Raw genomic sequence first — 20,853 nt, forward strand, 5'->3', positions numbered from 1 at the left:
TCTCTGCCTCTGAATAAAAAATAAATAAAAATAATAAAAATAATAAAAATAATAAAAATAATAAAAATTAAAATTCAACTTAGTATCATAAAAATCTTTGATTTCCCAAGAAGACTTAACACGTTGTCATTGTCAGAGTATGTATATTTGTGTGTATGCGTGTGCTAGGAAAGACTTTTTTTACTCTCCGATTGTTTATTCCATAGTCTGTTTTTGTTTTTAAGAGAAATGGCCTTTGAATTTTTTCTTTTTTCTTTTTTTAAGATTTTATTTACTTATTCATGAGAGACACAGAGAGGCAGAAACATAGGCAGAGGGAGAACCAGGCTCCCTGCTGGGAGCCTGATGGAGAACTCATCCCAGGGCCCCAGGGTCATGCCCTGGGCCAAATGCCAAGGCTCAACCATTGAGCTACCCAGGTGCCCTGACCTTTGAATTTTCAACTTAACATCAACAACTGGGGAATGCTAAGATAACTTGTCAGTAAGATAAACACATTGAACAGTACAGAAACAAAGATTCTGTTTCCCCCCGCAGCGTTTTCAGGTGGTGGTTATTTTCTCTTTCATATTTCTTATACTAACAAGACTGGAAGTGGGTGGGATAGATGTCTTGTATTAACTGTATTTAACTATATTTTCTTATTTTCTGTATTATTGTTGCTCTGGCATCTGGGACTTCACTGACAGTAGAGATTGTTCCCCCCAGGGTTAGGTAATTCCTATTGAGCACACCAAGTAATTCTGCATTCATTGCAACACCCACCTCCTCAATCTGGTTCTTACATTCCACAAGGCAGTATTTCTCTGCCTTAATCTTCCGAGGGCCAAGTACTAGGCAACTAAAGGCCATCCTTATAGCCCAGAGTACCCCCCACCCCACCTCACCCCACCCCACTCCAATCCCCAATTATTAAAACTATCTAATATTAAGCTTCTTCAGCTGCTTATTTTGTCTCACTCCTTGTTTCCCACAGAAAACCCAATGAAGGCTTTTGCCTGTGCTTTGCCCTCCCTCCTGCTTCCAAACCAACCCTATTGCTTCCCCATGTGGCCATTCCTGGTGTGGTATGCCTCTTTCCAATTGGGGACTGTAAATTACAAACTATCTTTTCAATGGCAGTCATTTCCTCATCATTTGGCCTCAGCATACTTGAATAAACCGAATTCCCAGGGACATTTTAAAACATTTGAAAACCAATCGCTGCCTTTAGATCTTTCTTCCTCCCATCTTCCTAAACTGCCTGTCTTTGAATCTCATGAGCCAGTCCTCAGTACTCCCCCAAGTCAGTCCTCCTCATTTCTTCTTTCTTACTTTTTAAAAATCTTAATTAATTTTAATTTTAGTTCCTTAGTTAACAATACGGTGTTATATTAGTCAGGTGTACAATATAGTAATTGTACGTGCAGTAATTTTGTACATTACTCAGTGCTCATCATGGTAAGTGTACTCTTAATCCCCTTAACCTATTTCATCCATCCTCCTCACCTACCGCCCCTCTGGTAACCATCTGTTTGTTCTCTGTAGTTAAGAGTCTGCTTTTTGGTTTGTCTCTTCTTTTTCTTTGTTTTGTTTCTTAAATTCCACATGTGAGTGAAATTGTATGGTATTTGTCTTTCTCTGACTTATTTCCCTTAACATGGTATCCTCTTGGGACACCTGGTTGGCTCAGTGGTTGAGCATCTGCCTTCAGCTCAGGGTGTGATTCCAGGGTCCTGGGATTGAGTCCCACATTGGGCTCCCTGTAAGGAGCCTGCTTCTCCCTCTGCCTGTGTGTCTCTGCCTCTCTCTCTCTCTCTCTCTCTCTCTCTCGAATAAATAAATAAAACCTTTTTAAAAAACCCATTATATTCTCTTGATCCATTTATGTTGTTGCAGCTGGCAAGATTATATTCTTTTTTTATGGCTCAGTAATATTTCATTATGTATATATACCATACCTTCTTTATCCATTCATCTGTTGATGGATACTTGGGTTGCTTCCATAATTTGGTTATTGTAAATAATGCTGCAGTCAGCATAGAGGTACATATAATCTTCCAATTAGTACTTTTGTATTCTTTGGATAAATACCCAGTAGTGAATTACTGGATCATATAGTAATTCTATTTTTAACTTTTTGAGGAACCTCCATACTGTTTTCCACAGTGGCTACACCAGTTTTGCATTCCCACCAACAGTGTACAAGGGTTCCTTTTTTTCTACATCCTTCCCAACACTAGTTTCTTGTCTTTTTGATTCTAGCCATCATGAGCGGTATGAGGTGATATTTCATTGTGGTTTTGATTTACATTTCCCTGATGATGAGTACTGTTGAACATCTTTCTATGTGTCAGTTGCCATCTGTCTGTCTTATTTGGAAAAATACCTACTCAGGTCCTCTGCACATTATTTAATGGGATTTTTGAGGGTTTTTTGTTTGTTTTTTGTTTTGGTGTTGAGTTGTGTAAGTTCTTTATATATTTTGGATACTGACCCTTTATCAGACATGTCATTTACAAATATCTTCTCCCATTCACTGGATTGTCTTTTAGTTTCATTGATTATTTCCTTGCTGTGCAGAAGCCTTTTATTTTGATATAGTGCTTATAGTTTATTTTTGCTTTTATTTTCCTTGCCTCTGGAGATATATCTAGAAAAATGTTGGTATGGGTAATGTCAGAGGTATTACTGCCTGTGCTCTTTTCTATGATTTTAATGGTTTCAGGTCTCTCATTTAGGTCCTTAATTCATGTCAAGTTTATTTTCATGTTGGTGTGAAGTGGTTCAGTTTTTCCAACACCATTTTTTAAAAAATTTTTATTTTTTTAAGATTTTATTTGTTTATTCATGAGAGACAGAGAGAGAGAGACAGAGACAGAGACAGAAGCAGGCTTCCTTCAAGGAGCCTGATGTGGGACTCGATCCCGGATGCCAGGATCATGCCCTGAGCCGAAGGCAGACGCTCAACCGCTGAGCCGCTCCTGCATCCCCCAACACCATTTATTGAAAAGACTTTTCCCTGTTGCATATTCTTGCTTCCTTTACTGAAGATTGGTTTACCATATACTCATGGTTTTATTTCTGGGTTCTCTATCCAGTTCCATTAATCCAGTACCATACTGTTTGATTACTATAGCTTTGCAGTATATCTTCAAATCTGGGGTTGTGATACCTCCAGCTTTGTCTCTTTTTCAAGATTGTTTTTTGGCTATTCGGGGTCTTTTGTGGTTCTATCCAAATTTTAAGGTTGTTCTAGTTCTGTGAAAAATGCTATTGGTATTTTGATAGGGATTGTTTTGCATGTGTAGATTGCTTTGGGTATTGTAGACATTATTTTTATAGACTTTTTTTTTAAAAGATTGATTGATTGGAGAGAGAGAGAGAGCACAAGAACAGGGTGGGGCAGAAAAGGAAGGAGAGGAAGAGGGAAGAATCTCAAGCAGACTCTGCACTGAGCTTGGACCTGATGCTGGGCTCAATCTCATGACCCTGAGACCATGACCTAAGCCAAAATGAACAATTAGACACTTAACTGAGCTACCGAGGCATCCTTGGTAATATAGACATTTTAACAATATTTGTCCTTCCAATCCATGAGAATGGAATATATGTCCATTTCATTGTGTCATCTACAATTTCTTTCATCAGTGTTTTATAGTTCTCAGAGTACGTCTTTTACCTCCGTGGTTAAACTTATTCCTAGGTATTTTATTATTTAGAGTACAATTGTAAATGGGTTTGTTTTCTTAATTTCTCTTTCTGCTGCTTCTTTATTATTGTATAGAAATGCAATGGATTTTGTATCCTGTGACTTTACTGAATTCATTTATCAGTTCTAGTAGTTTTTTGGTGGAATCTTTAGTTTTCTATGTATAGTATCATGTCATCTGCAAATAGTGAAAGTCTTACTTCTTTACCAGTTTGAATGTCTTTTATTTCTTCTTCCTGATTGCTGGGGCTAAGACTTCCAATACTATGTTGAATAAAAGTGGTGAGAGGGGACATCCTTGTCTTATTCCTGATCTTAAGGGAAATGCTCTCAGTTTTTCCCCATTGAAGATGATGTTATCTTTGGGGTTTTTATATATGGCCTTTATCACAGAGGTATGTTCCCTCTAAATCTCCTTTGTTGAGGGTTTTTGTCGTGAATGGTAATTATACTTTGTCAAATACTTTTTCTGCATCTATTGAAATGATCATATGGTTTTTATCCTTTCTCTTGTATTACTTTGAGTTATGAATATTGAATCACCCTTGCATCCTGGGAATAAATCCCATTTGATCATGGTGAGTGATTTTTTAATGCATTGTTAGATTTGATTTGCTAGTATTTTGTTAAGGATTTTTGCATTTATATTCATCAGACATATTGGCCTATAGTTTTGGGGTTTTTTTGGATGTCTTTATCTGGTATTGGTATCAGGGTAATGCTGGCTTCGTGGAATGAATTTGGAAGATCTCCTTCCTCTTTTATTTTTTGGAAGAGTTTGAGAAGAATAGGTATTAACTCTTCTTTAAGTGTTTGTTGGAATTTACTTGTGAAGCTGTTTGGTCCTAGAGTTTTGTTGGGAGATTTTTGATTATTGATTTAATTTAATTGCTGATAACTGGCCCGTTTAAATGTTCTGTTTTTCCTGATTCAGTTTTAGGTAGTTATATATTTCTAGGAATTTATACATTTCTTCTAGGTTGTCCAGTTTGTTGGCAAATGATTTTTCATAATGTTCTCTTTTAATCCTTTATGTTTCTGTGGTGTTGGTTATTATTTCTCCTCTTTCATCCCTGATGTTTATTTGCATTCTCTCTTTTTTTTTCTTTTTTCATGAATTTGGATAAAGGTTTACCAATTTTGTTGATCTTTTCAAAGAACTAGCTCCTGGTTTCATTGTTCTCTTCTATTATTTTTTAGTTTCTATTTCATTTATTTCTGCTTTAATCTTTATTATTTCCTTCTCGTTTTGTGTTTTTTTCCCCCTAGATCCTTAGGTATGAGATTAGATTGTTTATTTGGGATTTTTTTTTAAGATTGTATTTATTCATGAAAGACACAGAAAGAGAGAGGCAGAGACACAGGCAGAGGGAGAAGCAGGCTCCCCACAGGGAGCCCACTGCAGGACTCCATCTTAGGAACCAGGAATCATGCCTGGAGCCAAAGGCAGATGCTGATAGGCTGAGCCACCCAGGCATCAGCTATTTGAGATTTTTATTGCTTCTTGAAGTAGGCCTAAATTGCTACAATATTGCCTCTTAGGATCTTTTTTTGTTGTATCCCAAAGATTTTGGATCATTGTTTCATTTAGACCATTGTTGTTTTCATTTGAATTTGTCTCTGTGTTTTTTGTTTTCCTCTTTGATTTCTTGGTTAAGCCATTTAATGTTTAGTATCATGTCATTTAACCTCCATCTATCTATCTGTGTTCTTTCCAGATTTTTTTCTTATGGTTGATTGCTAGTTTCATAGCATTGTGATTGGAGAAGATGCATGGCATGAGTTTGATCTTTTTGAATTTGTTAAGATTTGTTCTGTGACCTAACATGTAATCTATACTGGAGAGTGCTGTATTTGTACTTGAAAAGAATATGTATTCTAGTGTTTTAGGATGCTATGTTCTGAATATATCTGTTAGATCCATTTGGTTTAATAGGTCAAAGACACTCTTTCCTTGTTGATTCTGTTGGGATGATCTGTCCATTTATGTAAGTGGGGTATTGAAGTCCCTTATTATTATTGTAGTTTTGATTATTTCCTTTATGTTTATGATTAACTTTGTTATATATTTGAGTGCTCCCATGTTGGGTGCATAAATATGTAGAATTGTTATATATTTTTGTTGGATTGTTCCCTTTGTGATTATGTAGTGTCCTTTTCCATCTCTTGTTTTAAAGTCTATTTTGTCCAATATAAATATTGCTCCTTTGGCTTTCTTTTCATTTCCATTTGCATAATGATTGCTTTTCCATTCCTTTACTTTCAATCTGCGGGTATCTTTAGTATGAAATGAGTCTCTTGTAGATGGTTCCTGCTTTTTTATCTGTTCTGTCACTCTATAGCTTTTTATTGGCACATTTAGTCCTATTTCATTGAAAGTAATTATGGAAAGGTATGGACTTACTGCCATTTTGTTGCATGTGGGTTGTTTTTGTAGTTCTCTGTTTATTTCTTACTCTCTTCCCTCACTGTTTCTTTAGTGATATGCTTGGATTCCATTTTTTCTTTTGATATGTATTACTGGTTTTTGTTTTCTGGTAATCAATAGATATGATATCTACACATCTTACACATATAGCATTCTGTATTACGTTGATGATTCCTTAAGTTTGAACCCACTCTTAACTTCTCTTCCCCTATCCCTGCTATATTTTAGGTATATGATGTCATACTTTATATCCTTCTAGTTTGGGAATCACTTGACTGATTTTAGTAGATATACTTAATTTTACCCCCATGTGCTTTTGTACTTCTGACTTTTTTTTTTTTAACAACTATTTGTGATCTTTCCACCAAAGGAGTTACCTTTAAAATTTCGTGTAGAGCTAGTTTAGTGGTTATGAATTCCTTTAACTTTTGTTTGCCTGGGAAACTCTCTTCTTCAGTTGTGAATGATAGCCTTGCTGGATAGGGTATTCTTGGCTGCAGTTTTTTTCCTTTTAGTACATTGAATATATCATGCCATTTTCTTCTGGTTTGCAAAGTTTCTGCTGAAAAATCAGCTGATAGCCTTATGAGGTTTTCCCCTGTATATAACTGTTTTCTTTTCTCTTGCTGCTTTTAAAATTCTTTATAACCACTTTTCACCATTTTAATTACTATGTGTCTTTGTGTGGACCTCTGTGGGTTGATTTTGTTGAGAGCTCTCTATGCCTCTGGATCTGGATTTCTGTTTCCTTCCCCAGATTCAGTAAGTTTTCAGGCATTATTTTTCAAATAAATTTTCTGCCCCCTTTTCTGTATCTTCTCCTTCTTGGATCCCTATAATGCAAATATTATTATGTTTGACTATGTTGCTGGGCTCCCTTAGTCAATTTTAATTTTTTATTATTATTTTTCTCTCTCTTGTTTAGCTTGATTGCTTTCCATTACTCTGTTGTTCAGGTTGCTAATTTTTTTTTTTTTTTGCTTCCTCTAGTGTACTATTTCTTCTCTCTACTGTATTTTTAATTTCAGTTGCTGAGTTCTTTGGCTCTTTTTCATATTTTTATCTCTTTGTTGAGTGTTTCACTGAGGTCCTCCACTCTTTTCTCAAATCCAGTCAGTATCTTTATGACCATTACTATAAATTCTCTATCAGGCATATTACTTATCTCCATTTGTTTAGCTCTCTTGCTATGATTTTGTCCTGTTCTTTCATTTAGTACATATTCCTCTGTCTTCTCATGTTATCTAACTCTCTGTATCTGTTTATATGTGTTAGAAAAATTAGCTATCTCTCCTCCTTGTGAAAATAATACCTTATGAAGAAGAGGTCTTATAGTGCCTATTGTGCAGTATCTCCTGTTCACTAGAACCTGACACTTCTTTTTTTTTTTTTTAAGATTTTATTTATTTATTCATGAGACACACACAGAGAGAGAGGCAGAGACAGGCAGAGGGAGAAGCAGGCTCCATGCAGGGAGCCTGATGTAGGACTCGATCCCGGGACCCCAGGACCATGCCCTGGGCTGAAGGCAGGTGCTAAACCACTGAGCCACCCAGGTATCCCCAGAACCTGGCACTTCAAAGGTATCTTTTATGTTTGGTGTATTTTCCTCTGTGTTGTGGCTGAACCATTTTTGCCTTTATTGTAGTTGTTTGCAATGGCTCTCTGTGCCTGTTGTGGCCAGAGTTTGGTCCCTGTGTTGTTAGTGGGCCAGTCTGGGGCCACTTTGGGCTTGATTGAGTCATATCAGGCATTTGCCAGAGATGCAGTAGCATGGAACTGCAGGTACTTTTCTGCGTTGTCTCCTGAGAATTTTTCATTGGTGAGTGGAGTACACGTCAGACCTGATGTCTGTCCCCAACCCATGCTGGGACTTCATTTGGACTGGTATGTGTGATTAATTTCTCCTCTCCCCCAGAGCAGAGGCACACTGAAATGTTGATGGATCCTGTTAGGGCTGTTTGCATACTGCCAGGCTTATGGCACTGCTTTGGATGGGCTTCAGCCAAGGACGTATTGAATGGGGGCAGGTCTGCAGGAAAATGTGGGATGGGTTGTGAGGAGCCAGTAGGTCTGTGTCAGTCAGTTGTGGGTAGGGTTCTGTAGCCCCTGGGGAAAAGTCTTGGCTAGGCTGTGATGGAGAGGGCATTTCTGTAGGAGAATTGGGGTATGGAGTATACTTTAGCATGTAAGAGGATAGTGTACATGCTCTGCTTGTTCCTGCAGGTGCCCATGTAGCTAGACTTTGGTGTGGGGGAGGGTAATGGTGCTCAACAGCTGTTTTGTTCTTGGAGAAGTTCCCTAAGATCCCTACCCCTCCAGCACACACTCTGATATTAGCAAATAACCCCCCCCCCTTTTTTTTAAGGTTTTTATTTATTTATTCATGATAGAGAGAGAGAGAGGCAGAGACACAGGCAGAGGAAGAAGCAGGCTCCATGCTGGGAGCCCGACTCGGGACTCGATCCCTGGACTCCAGGACCACGCCCTGGGCCAAAGGCAGGTGCTAAACCGCCGAGCCACCCAGGGATCCCCCAAAACCCCTTCTTATATACCCCAGGTATTTTTCAAACTGCTGCAGCTCTGCTGTATTTTATCATGGCTGTTGTTGTGCTCTCTCCTTAAATGAGGGGACTCCTGGCTCTCTCAGAGCTTTGCTTGCTGATTTTTAAAGTTCCAGGTGTTAAGCCCCACTGATTGTTGAGTCCATCTGGTTTTTAAAGCCAGATGTTATGGGGATTCATCTTTCCCATGTGGTTCCCCCCTGGCTAGTTTCTGGTCATCTTCATGTCCATGGCATCCTTCTTTCCCACAAACAGTCCCAAGGGCCATTTTGCTCCTGACAGCATCTCCACCCTTCCTGCCCTTTTTGATGTGTCCTCTTTTCTACATTTAGCTGTGGAGAATCTGTTCTGCCAGTCTTCAGTTTATTTCCTAGGTTATTTTCATAGATGTGAGTGTTATCTACTTGTATTCATGGGAGAGTTGTGCTTAAGATCCTCCTACTCTACTATTTTTCCTAGAAGTCAGTCCTTTTCATTTCTCAAAGAAATTCTTGTTAATTTCTCTACTAATGTAATTCTTGGTAATTACAATTGTCACATAGGTAGTGTTTCCAATACCATGGCCTTTTGGTTCTTTTAATTCTTCTAGTAATCTGGTTCTCCACACTACCTCACTACCGTGTCAAATCCTAAATCATGTCATTATCAATAACTGCATTCCTCCATAATCTTGATTCCAAGCATCTCAACCTCTAACTTCCACCTCCTGTCTTTCTACCTTACTCCTTTAAAACTCCCAAATATAATAATTTATCAACTCCTTCCAGACCTGTAATGACTCTTACCTCGGTTTTATTGTCTCTTATCCTCTTGTCCTTACTTTAGCTTAAATTTGTCTATCATTATATCACTTCCTTTACATACAGTCTCTCTCTCCTTGCCCCCTCTGAATTTGCCTTATTTGCATGTCAAAACCCCAAACTTCAAATCCAGCTCTTTGACTATTCTACTCCTGCATCCACACAATTAAATAACAAGAGAAAAACATAGGCTATTTGGTCTCACTTTAAATTATGACCATGAACCTCAGGTAGGCACTTAGTGCTGACTGTCAATCATACTCTATGCAGTCATACTATATCTCCCTAGTCCCATTTGCTCTCCTACTCTCCTAGATGATTTCACACCTCCTTTTTGTTGAGCCATCAGCTGTTCTTCCCCATCTTCATTCTTACTTGATGACCTTTCTTCCTATTTCCCTGAGAAAATCAAAGCAATTAGAAGAGAACTTTCACAAACTGTTCCCACATCTATTCATTTAGTTCCATTTACACCATATGCTTTGTCTTCTCCCCAGTTACTATTGATAAACTGTCAGTGCTTCTAAAACCGTTCCCTCCACTTGTGCGCCAGTTGTCACCCTATTTCTTTTCTCCTATTGAGGAACATTGCTCCAGCAATTTTCGTTTTCCCCAAAAGAAGTTTCTTTTTTTTTTTTTTTTTTTTGGACCTTCTCATTGTTATATAAACATGATATTTTATCCCCATTTTAAAAATAAGAGAAGCCCTTCTTGACCTCACTTCCCTCTCAACTAATACTCTGCCAGCTAGTACTCTAATGCTCTGCACCCTTTTTTTTTTAATTTTTTTTTTTTTTAATTTATGGTAGGCACACAGTGAGAGAGAGAGAGAGAGAGAGAGAGAGAGAGGCAGAGACACAGGCAGAGGGAGAAGCAGGCTCCATGCACCGGGAGCCCGACGCGGGACTCGATCCCGGGTCTCCAGGATCGCACCCCAGGCCAAAGGCAGGCGCCAAACCACTGCGCCACCCAGGGATCCCTGCTCTGCACCCTTTTGTAATAAAGATCGAGTTATCTATTACACTGCCTCCAGTTCCTCTCCTTGTTTTCTCAGTCTTTTAAAAAACTGAGACAAAATTCACACATCTTAAAATTCACCCTTCTAAACTGTATAATTCAGTGGCTTTAGTATATATGCAGTGTTTTGCAACTACCACCACTCCAATTCCAGAATACTTTCACCACCCTAAAAAGAAGTTTCATGTCCCCAACAGTCACTTCCCACTCTCTCCTCTCCCATTTCCTGGCAGTCAGTAATCTACTTTCTGTCTTTATGGTTTTGCCTATCCGGGGCATTTCATATAAATAGAATCATATAATAAAAGACCTTTTATGTCTGGCTTTTTAAACTTAGTGTGATGTTTTCAAGATTCATTGATGTTGTGGTGTTTGTCAGTTCTTCATTTGTTTTCATGGCTGAATATTTCATCGTATGATGGATAAAGGATCATCACAACCATCCTCAGGTTTGATGATTTGGTGATTCATAGGACTCAGCATATAGTCTTATTCTGGGCTATGATTTATTACAAAAGAAATAAAAAGAAAAGGCATATGAAGTGAAGTATGGGAAACTAGGCACAACCTTCTAAGAGTCTTCTCCCAGTGGAGTCACACAGGACATGCTTAATTCCCCGAGTTAATGAGTTATGACAACACTTCTAAAATGTTGCCAACCAGGGGAGCTCATTAGAGGCTCTGTCCAAAGTTTTACTAGGTGTTTGTCATGTAGGCACCCTGTATCTATCGTGCATCCATATTGCAGACTCCTGGAAGGAAAGCAGGTGTTAAGCATAAACCATATTATTTATACAAATAGTTCAGGCAGAATGAGCCATGCTTGTCATTTATAGAATGCCAGGAACACTCCTGAAATCATGTTCCCAAATGTCCGCCAAGGACCAACCTTATAATTAAGTCTTTTAAAAGATAGGGCTGCTATGTTAAACCTCTTCTGTGCATATGGCTATACCATATTTTGTTTATCCATTCATCAGTTGATAGACATTTGGGTTGTTTTGACTTTTTGGCTGTTATGAATAATTCTATGAACATTCATGCACAGAGTTTTGTATGAACATATGTTTTCATTTCTCTTGTGTTATAGAAGTGAAATTGCTGGGTCATACGGTAAACTTTTGAGGAAATGCCAGAACTCTTTTCCAAAGAGGCTACACCATTTTACATTCCTACTAGTATGTGTGAGGATTCCAATTTCTCTACATTCTTGACAACACTTGTTATTATCTGTCATTTTGATTATGTCATCATAGTGGGTGTGAAGTGGTATCTCATTGTGATTTTGATTTGTATTTCTCTAATGGCTAATGATGTTGAGTATCTTTTCATGTGCATATTGGCTACTATATATCTTCTTTAGTAAACTCTATTCACATTCTTTGCCCATTTTAAATTGGGCCATTTGTGTTTATATTATTGAGTTGTATTTATATTTTTATTTTTTTATTTTTTTATTTTTTAAAGGTGCCCCCCTGGCTTACCATGGTGGGTTTTTTTTTTTTAATTTATGATAGTCACAGAGAGAGAGAGAGAGAGAGAGAGAGGCAGAGACACAGGCAGAGGGAGAAGCAGGCTCCATGCACCGGGAGCCCGACGTGGGATTCGATCCCGGGTCTCCAGGATCGCGCCCTGGGCCAAAGGCAGGCGCCAAACCGCTGCGCCACCCAGGGATCCCGTATTGTTTATATTTTTAAATTATTTATATATTCTACATTCTATACATAGTCTCTATGTAAGAGTTTTATTCTGGGGCACCTGAGGGGCTCAGTCGGTTAAGCATCTGCCTTCCGCTCAGGTCATGATCCAGGGTCCTGGGATCGAGCCCCATATTGGACTCCCTGCAAAATGGGGAATCTGCTTCTCCCTCTGCCCCTCTACTCTGCTTATGCTTCCTCTCTTTCACCAGCATTCTCTCTCTCAAATAAATAAATAAAATCTTAAAGAATTTTATTGTAGTAAAAGGATTTTATTTTATTTTTATTTTTTAATATTTTATCCATTTATTCATGAGAGACAGAGAAAGAGAGAGAGGCAGAGACACAGGTAGGGGGAGAAGCAGGCTCCATGCAGGGAGCCTGACATGGGACTCCATCCCAGGCCCCCAGGATCACACCCTGGGCTGAAGGCAGTGCTAAACTGCTGAGCCACCCAGGCTGCCCTGTAAAAGGATATTAAAATTCTTTACATGTAGTCTCTTATCAGATATGTGATTTGCAAACATTTTCTCTGATTGTGTGAGTTGTCTTTTAACTTTCTGCATAGTGTCCTTGAAAGTACAAAAGTTTATAATAATTTCTGTGATTTTCATTTTCTTTTTTTTCTTTTTCTTTTTTTGTCACTTGTGCTTTTGGTGTTATGTGTAAAAAACTGTTGCCTAATCCAGAGTCTTGAAGATTTATACCTGTGTATACTTTTTTAGTTCTTACTTTTAGATCTTTCACCTTTTCCATTTGGATATCCAGTTGTCTCAGCATCATCTTTCTAAGAGACTATTCTTTTCATATTGGATTGTTGGACATCTGTAAAGGAAAACCACATTACTGTGTATTTCCATTACTTTTAATACTCTACTCATAGTATACTTCACTTCCTACCCTTCTGCTCTCCATATGTGTGGGAGTTTTCCCCCACACCAAGCAATTCTGAGATTCTCTAGATGCCAGCTGGGTGTCTACAAGTACAAATCAATTCTGACACTACCTGGAGATATTATTTGATCCCACAGGTAAACAGTTCAGTCCCATAAGATTGTCCCCAACCCTTTTTAGATGCCAATTGTGAGTCCAGGTTGTTCCCTGTGCTCCTGACCAACCAGCCGTGAATTGGAGGTACCCATGACTCCTTTCTTAGGTTCAGTTAATTTACTAGAATAGCTCACAGAACTCAGGAAAAGATTTTACTTACTATATTGCCAATTTACTATAAAAGGATGTTACTTAATAACAGTCAGATGGGAGAGATGCAAAGGGCAAGTATGTGGGAGGAGGAGTGGAACTCCCATGCCCTCTCTGGGCACACCACCCTCCCAGCACCTCCACGTGTTCACCAACTCAGTTCACCAAATCCCATCCTTTAGGGTTTTTGTGGAGGCTTTATTTCCTAGGCATGATGGATGGAATTATTGGCCATTGATGATTAATTCAGACTCTTTTGCCAACTGGCCCATATCCTTGAGGGTTTTCCAAATGTCACCTAGCTCATTAATGTTAACTCTGCTGTGGTTCAAGGGCTTGTTGTTATGAGTAAGAAAAGCCATCCATTCCACTTCCATCCATCTGGAGCTACTTCAGAAGCTGGGAACAAAGTTAATTATTATAGCAAAAGATGTCTCTATGACTCTTGCATAGGAAATTACAAGATTACAAGAGTATTAGGAGATATGTGCTAGGAACAGTGGACAAAGACCAACTATGTATTTCATATTATAAATCACAATATCACAAATCTGTTGTCAAAAGTTAGTTGCCCATATATGTAGTTCTAGATACTCAGTTCTATTCCAATGATCTATATGTTTATCCTCATGCCACTACCACATAGTACAGATGACTGTAGCTTTGTAGGAAACAGAATTTGGGAAGTGTGAGTCCTCCATCTTTGTTCTTTGTCAAGATTGTTTTGACTATTCTGGGTACCTTGCATTTCTATTTGAATTTAAGGACTGACTTTTCAATTTCTGGAGAAAGGTAGTTGAATTTTGATAGATATTGCATTGAATCTATAGAGCAATTCAGAGAGTATTGCCATTTTAACAATATTAAATCATCTGCTGTGTGATGGGCATTAAGGAGGGTGCATGATGAGATGAACACTGGAAGATGTATGTTGGCAGATTGAATTTAAATAAAATTTAAAAATCAAAAGTCATCTAGAATGTTTCCCTTTACATAATTGCTTTCAGCATTGTTTTGTAATTTTTTTAAAAGATTTTATTTATTTATTCATGAGAGACACAGAGAGAGAGAGGCAGAGACACAGGCAGAGGGAGAAGCAGGCTCCATACAGGGAGCTCGATGTGGAACTCTGTCCTGGGTCTCCAGGATCACACCCTGGCTGAAGGCGGCGCCAAACCGCTGAGCCACCTGGCCTGCCCTTGTTTTGTAATTTTGAATGAACAAGTTTTATGCTTTTTTGTGAAATATATTCGTAAGCATTTTTTTAATCTATTGTAAACGGTATTATTTTCTAATTTTATTTTAGATCGTTCATTTCTAGTATTTAGAAATAAAAATGATTTTTGCATATTGATCTTGTATCCTGCAACCTTGTAGAACTTGTTTAACAAATAGGTTTTGGGGTGGATTTCCAAGGACTTCTATATACAAGTTTGTCATTTGTAAATAAAGATAGCTTTACTTATTCCTTTGTAATCCAGATGCCTTTTATTTCTTTTTCTTGCCTAATCCCCTGGCTACAGCCTCCAGTTAAATGTTGAATAGAAGTAATGAGAACAGGCAGACCTCCTTTCTAATCTTAGAAGGAAAGCTTTCAGTCTTGTGCCATTAAATATGATGTTAGCTGTGGGTTTTTCATAGATGTTCTTTATCAGGTTGAGGACATTCCTTCTATTTCTAGTTTGTTGAGTGTTTCATCATGACAGGGTATCAGATTTTGTCAAAGGTTTTTTCTGCATCTATTGATGTGATCATATGGTTTTTGTCCTGTTGATATAGTGTCTTAGTCCTGCTAAGAGAACTAAATTTAAAAAGTTTTATGATGTCTTTGGGCTGCTATAAAAAAATACTACAGACTGGATAGCTTATAAACAACAAAAATTCATTTCTCACATTTCTGGAGGGTGGAAGTCCAAGATCAGAGTGCCAGCATGGTAGGATTCTGATGAAGACCCTATTTTGGGTGGTAGGTGCTGACTTCTCACTGTGTTCTCACATTTTGGAAGGAGGCAAGGGATCTTTTTGGAGCCTGTTTTATAAGGGCACTAATTCCATTTGTAAGGGCTTCACCTAATTAACTTCTCAAAGGCCCTACCTCCTGCCTAATGTTACATTAGGCATTAGGTTTCAACATATGAGTTTTGAGGGTCTACAAACATTCAGACCATAGCATGTGATATATAGCATTGATTTTCATTTGTTTAGCGACCATTGAATTCCTGAGATAAACCCCAGTTGCTTGTGGTGTATAATTCTTTTGAAATGTTGCTAGATTCAATTTGCTGTTACTTTGCTAAGGAATATTAATCTACGGTTTTCTTATGGTGTCTTTCTGCTTTTGTATCAGGATAATAATGGCCTCAGAATGAGTTAGGAAGTGTGCCGCTTTCTAGTTTTTGGAAAAGTTTGTGAAGGTTTGGTGTTATTTCTTTAAACATTTGGTAGATTCACCAGTGAAGCCACCTGGTCCTGGATTTTTCTTTGTGGAAAGTTTTTAATTACTAATTCAGTCTCTATAGTTAGTATAGGTCTGTTCAGATACTCTGTTTCTTCTTAAGTCAGGTTTGGTAGTGTGTGTCTTTCTAGGAATTGTGCATTTTATCTAAGTTATCTAGTGTGATTGTATTATATATTACTTTCTAACATTAAAACATTTTCTACTTTTAAAACTTTATGCTATTTGAGATCTTTTTCCAGTTGGTCCAGATAAAAATGGTTTTAAAATTATGTCATTGGGGGATCCCTGTATGGCTCAGCGGTTCGGCGCCTGCCTTTGGCCCGGGGCATGATCCTGGAGTCCGGGGATCGAGTCCTGTGTCGGGCTCCCGGCGTGGAGCCTGCTTCTCCCTCCTCCTGTGTCTCTGCCTCTCTCTCACTCTATGTCTATCATAAATCAATCAATCAATCAATCAATCTTAGAAAAAATTATATCGTATTATATGAAAGCAGCATTTGGGAGACTAGGTTTTAAGAGTCACCAACATTATTTTTATTAATATTTTACATTTTCTTTTAGGATTGTATATTCATCAAACAGAAGCATAAAAAACTATGAAGAGGAAATTCTTAAGAAAAAGATAGTGGAGAGGGGAGTGCCACAAAAGACACACGACTTCAGTTTTGGAAAGTGCCCTGACAATGGTGTAAGATCATCTGTTGAGTTCTTAGATAAAAAGTCATCTCATTGTTCTCTTCTGAAGCATGAAGTTCCAGAGGATATCAGTGATGGAGAGAACAATTTAATTTCTACTGGTGAGGCATTTTTTTGTGGATTTTTATAAAATTGCAATGCCATGATAGTAATTATATTCTGATACAATTGGAGAAAAACATACTTCAAAAATCAATTATACTGGTTTCTTTCTAATAGGTAAATAAAATAAAAATAAATGAAAGTAAATGTAATAAAAGTAAGTGAAAGTAAATTTATATGGGTAAGTGAAAGTAATCCTATAGTCAACTCCTAGTTTTCCCAAACAGTTGGAGATGGGGTTATTATGAATAATACACATATAATTCACAATTGTCCTCTTAAGCCTCCACATGTCATCATCATTATTCTAATCTACACCAGTAAAAGCTTTAAGCAGACTATAGATTCAGTTGTTATAACATAACATATGTATTACTTAAAAACAACATGCAACATAAAATCATCATTATATTTTGTCACAGCACAAAATTTACAGTTTTGTTGTGACATGTTGTAAAAAGATAGGAATATAATAAAAACGGTATGGTTTTACACAGGTTGAATTGTTAAGAAATACATTACTACAATAAATATGGTATTTGACCTTGAAAAAGAATTTCAGTTTGTTTGTAGAAGTGGTTATCAGAAGGGTTGCAGCTTATGAATTATTGTGAATTGGCAGAAGGAGGATGTTAAGGACATAGGAAGGTATAGATAAATATAAGTATAAAAAAAGATAGAAGTATAGATGATATAGTTAGAGACATATAGTAGATATTCTGACATGAAACTCGAGATCTCTGGATCAAGAAACCGACTGCTTGTCAGTTACAGAGCATCTGAGTTCCCAAACCCCAGTCCCTACAAGGTTAGGTGGTGAGGGCCTGATGTTACCCTACATGTGAAGTGGGATTGCACTATAAAAGAGGAACACTAAAATTAGGAGACTCTGATAGATTACTGGCAGATCTGCCCATCTTCAGAGAAAGAGAGAGTAGGAGGGAGGGGTCTTTACTTTGGAAGGTAAATAAATCTTCCCTGATGAACAGAGAGGAACATATTAGCTTCACCACCCAGGAGTATAGGGAAATGGTTTTAAGGGGAAGAAAACCTGTAAATCTTTCTGGAACCTCACAGTTATCTCTAGCTTCCAAACCTGTTTGTTCTTTAATCATTCTTTGTCCAAGTTTTCCAATGCTTTGCTCAGAAAGGTCAGACCATAGGGAAACACAAAAAATATTTATAGAAAATGGTCTCCTAACAGTTGGTTATCTGAAATCAGATGGAAATGTATAACACCAGATATGGAGGATGTGGCTCATAACATATGCAGTGAATTGAGGTATCTGGTAGATATTTAAGATGTTTCTGTGTATTTTGTGTATTCTTACATGGCTCCGTTCAGCTGGGTGTGGTTTATTGCATTGACCTAGTATTTCTTGTGAATGAGCTGCGAGGAGGTGAAATGCACATAAGCAAATGAAAATTTCACATTACATTCAGATTGTTTCCTAATATATCAGTTGTGTTAGATCAAACTGGTATTTTCAAAACAGGGACTGTAGCAGAATGTATATGAAAGTATCTGTTAACTAAAGGATTTTATTACTAATATTTAGTACAACAACAAGAATAACTAAATTGATTTAAGCCCACTTAGAATCCTCTTTTGTGTGTTAACAACATCTAACTATGGTGAATAAGTGAATGGATGTGTCTTCTAGCCTTTAAGGTAGATCCATTCATACAGTTTATCTCATTTAGTCTCAGATAACTCTAAGGAGTAAGTGGCTATAAGCTAATTTATAGATGAGAACTCTAAGAGCATAAAGGACTTTCTCAAGGCCACCCAGAGCAGTTGGTTGAGCTGATATTTAGTACTCATTTTTCCTGCCTCTTGTCTAAAGTTCTGTCACAGCCCCACGGCATCCCATTAAAGTGGCCAAACACATTGCAGTTGTAAGTGAAAAGAGTTCATTTACTGTTCAACCCCCATCTTAACTATTTCTCTATTCCTCTGTGGAAAACTCCCATGTTGACCAGTTTAGCAGATACTCGTTGTCCACATCTTACTAACTTCTTTGCAGGCTTTCCTACTGTGAGTGTCACCCTCCTTGAAGCTTCCTGTGTTCTATGACACTGTACTCTCTTGATTCTCCTTCTTGGCCATTCGTCAGCCTCCTTCACTGGCACATTGTCTTTATACCCCCTAAATAATTGGTTTTCTCCCATTTTTTAAGCTTCATATCCAACCACTGACTAGACATATCTGTCTAAATATACCTTAAATATTTCAAAATTTAGTCTGCCTCAAACCGACTTAATCATCTTCCTCGAACATAATTTGTTCTTAAGTACTCTATCATGTAAATTTTATCACTGTCATTCTACTCAGTTACTCTTTTAGCCTTCATTATATTCATAACCATGTTTGTTGATTTGTCTTCTAAATATTTTTTTAAGTTTATTTATTTACTTATTTAAGTAATCTCTACACCAACATTGGGCTCAGACTCAGGACCCTGAGATCGAGACTTATGCTCCTCCAGCTGAGCCAGCCAGGTGCCCTTCTCTTAAATATTTTTACACACTTCTCTTTTTTTATCCTCCTGCCATTTCTTTATTTCAGGTCTTTGCAATTTTTCTTGAGCATTTGTACCCCCGCTAGTTGCTAGGCCTTTCATTGTGCCACCCTCCATTTATACCGTGTAGAACAATGTTTATTAACTACAGGTCTGATCATGGCACTGCCTTTATTAAAATTCTTAAGTAGTTTCCCATTGATTTTAGTTGAATATCTATTGGTTCAAATGTTATTTTCACCAAAAAAGTCATGAACAGGAATAGGAAGGTAATAGGTAACAAGAAAGGGCATCAAAATTGGAAAATTTTCTAACTTCTTATGTCAGATATTCATGAAGTGGCTTTAATTTGGGTATATTTTGTGATAATATTACCTATATTTAAATGTAAATCTATATTAAAAGGTATATTTCATTATTTAAGTTGAAATTTATATTTCAAAGCAAGATATATATGATTTTAATGTTGTTTTATTTTGAAATTACCAGTTAAATATTTTAGTTACTATTGCTCTCTCTTAGTAGCTAATCATGATAACTATATGGAAAACCTTTAGTTAATATTAAAACACATTTTTTGGGATATTTATAAGAAAGAAACTATTTTTTAGTTTTGTTTTTCTCTTTTAAAGATAATTATGACTTGGATCCTGCATCTGAATTAGGAGAAGATTTATTGAAACTTTACGTGAAACAGTGTTGCCCAGATATTGATATTTATGTTGATGGAAAATGTTTTAAAGCTCACAGGTAAATAGGCATGTGATTGATTTGGTGTCTTGGTTGTGAAAGTAAAGTTTAAAGGGGTGGCTTTTTCTAGCACAGTGGTTTTCAAGCTCTGATTCATAAAAGTCACAGAGGTGTCATGGTTGTACCTCAGGGAGCCCCTGACAGGGGAAGAGGTTGTACATCGGGTAGAGATTTTTGCCCACAGGTTCACATAGGCACACATATCCCTTCCCCAGACATGTTCGCATGTTTTAGCCAGAGTGAATTTCTACTTTGCATTGGGCATGAACCTAAGATTTCATTAGAAGGAAATATTCTATTGCCTAAAATAGGTTTGAAAGCCACTGTCACAGAAAATGTAATTAAATGCAATTTTTAATTTCACAGGCATTATAGTATTGAAAACTATTATTTCTATTTGAATGACATATATTTTCTCTGGATGCATTTTGGTTCAAAGTCTTTGATTCAGAATAGATATTCTTATGAATAGCATTGATTAGAAGGCTTAGTATTTCAATGTACTTTGAAAAAAACATTATCATGCTTTAGAATTGGGTTGCTTCAACATTCTGGGCTTTTAGATTTCAAATTAAAGCCTGCTCTTTTTTGCAAGTAACTAAAATCTGCTTAAAAGAAGAAAAATTTTTAATAAGAAATACAGATTTTTGTTTGGGAACTCAAGGGAAAGACGTACAGCTGAGCCTCACAATGGACAAAAAATGGAACCAGAACACTGAGGAGCCCAGTGTTCTTCCTCCCTCTCTTTGTGTTTAAATAGAATGTCAATAAGTTATTCTGGTGCTTCTGAAGAGGAAGAACCAGGCTATTTGCAATGGCAAGAACCAGTCTTCTAGGCTCAAGAGTGCACATTCTTAGTGAAATTAGCAATGGGTTTAGATTATAGGATTCAACTATGCCAACAGTACTGATGTTTGTGCTCTCAAACTTC

The 20,853-nt window shown here is 37.3% G+C and overlaps 1 protein-coding gene across 1 annotated transcript in view; it reads left to right on the plus strand.

Annotated features, from left to right (window-relative positions):
- Window positions 1–20,853, plus strand: part of BTBD8 (BTB domain containing 8) — a 93,774-nt gene that overhangs the window by 8,492 nt on the left and 64,429 nt on the right. Inside the window, exons 3-4 of the mRNA XM_055341362.1 lie at window positions 16,414–16,649; window positions 19,805–19,922. Of these exons, the coding sequence (XP_055197337.1) occupies window positions 16,414–16,649; window positions 19,805–19,922 (354 nt within the window). The remainder of the gene's footprint in view (window positions 1–16,413; window positions 16,650–19,804; window positions 19,923–20,853) is intronic.

Source organism: Nyctereutes procyonoides, unplaced genomic scaffold (assembly GCF_905146905.1).
Source record: "Nyctereutes procyonoides isolate TBG_1078 unplaced genomic scaffold, NYPRO_anot_genome, whole genome shotgun sequence".
In the NCBI taxonomy this organism is placed as follows: domain Eukaryota; kingdom Metazoa; phylum Chordata; class Mammalia; order Carnivora; family Canidae; genus Nyctereutes; species Nyctereutes procyonoides.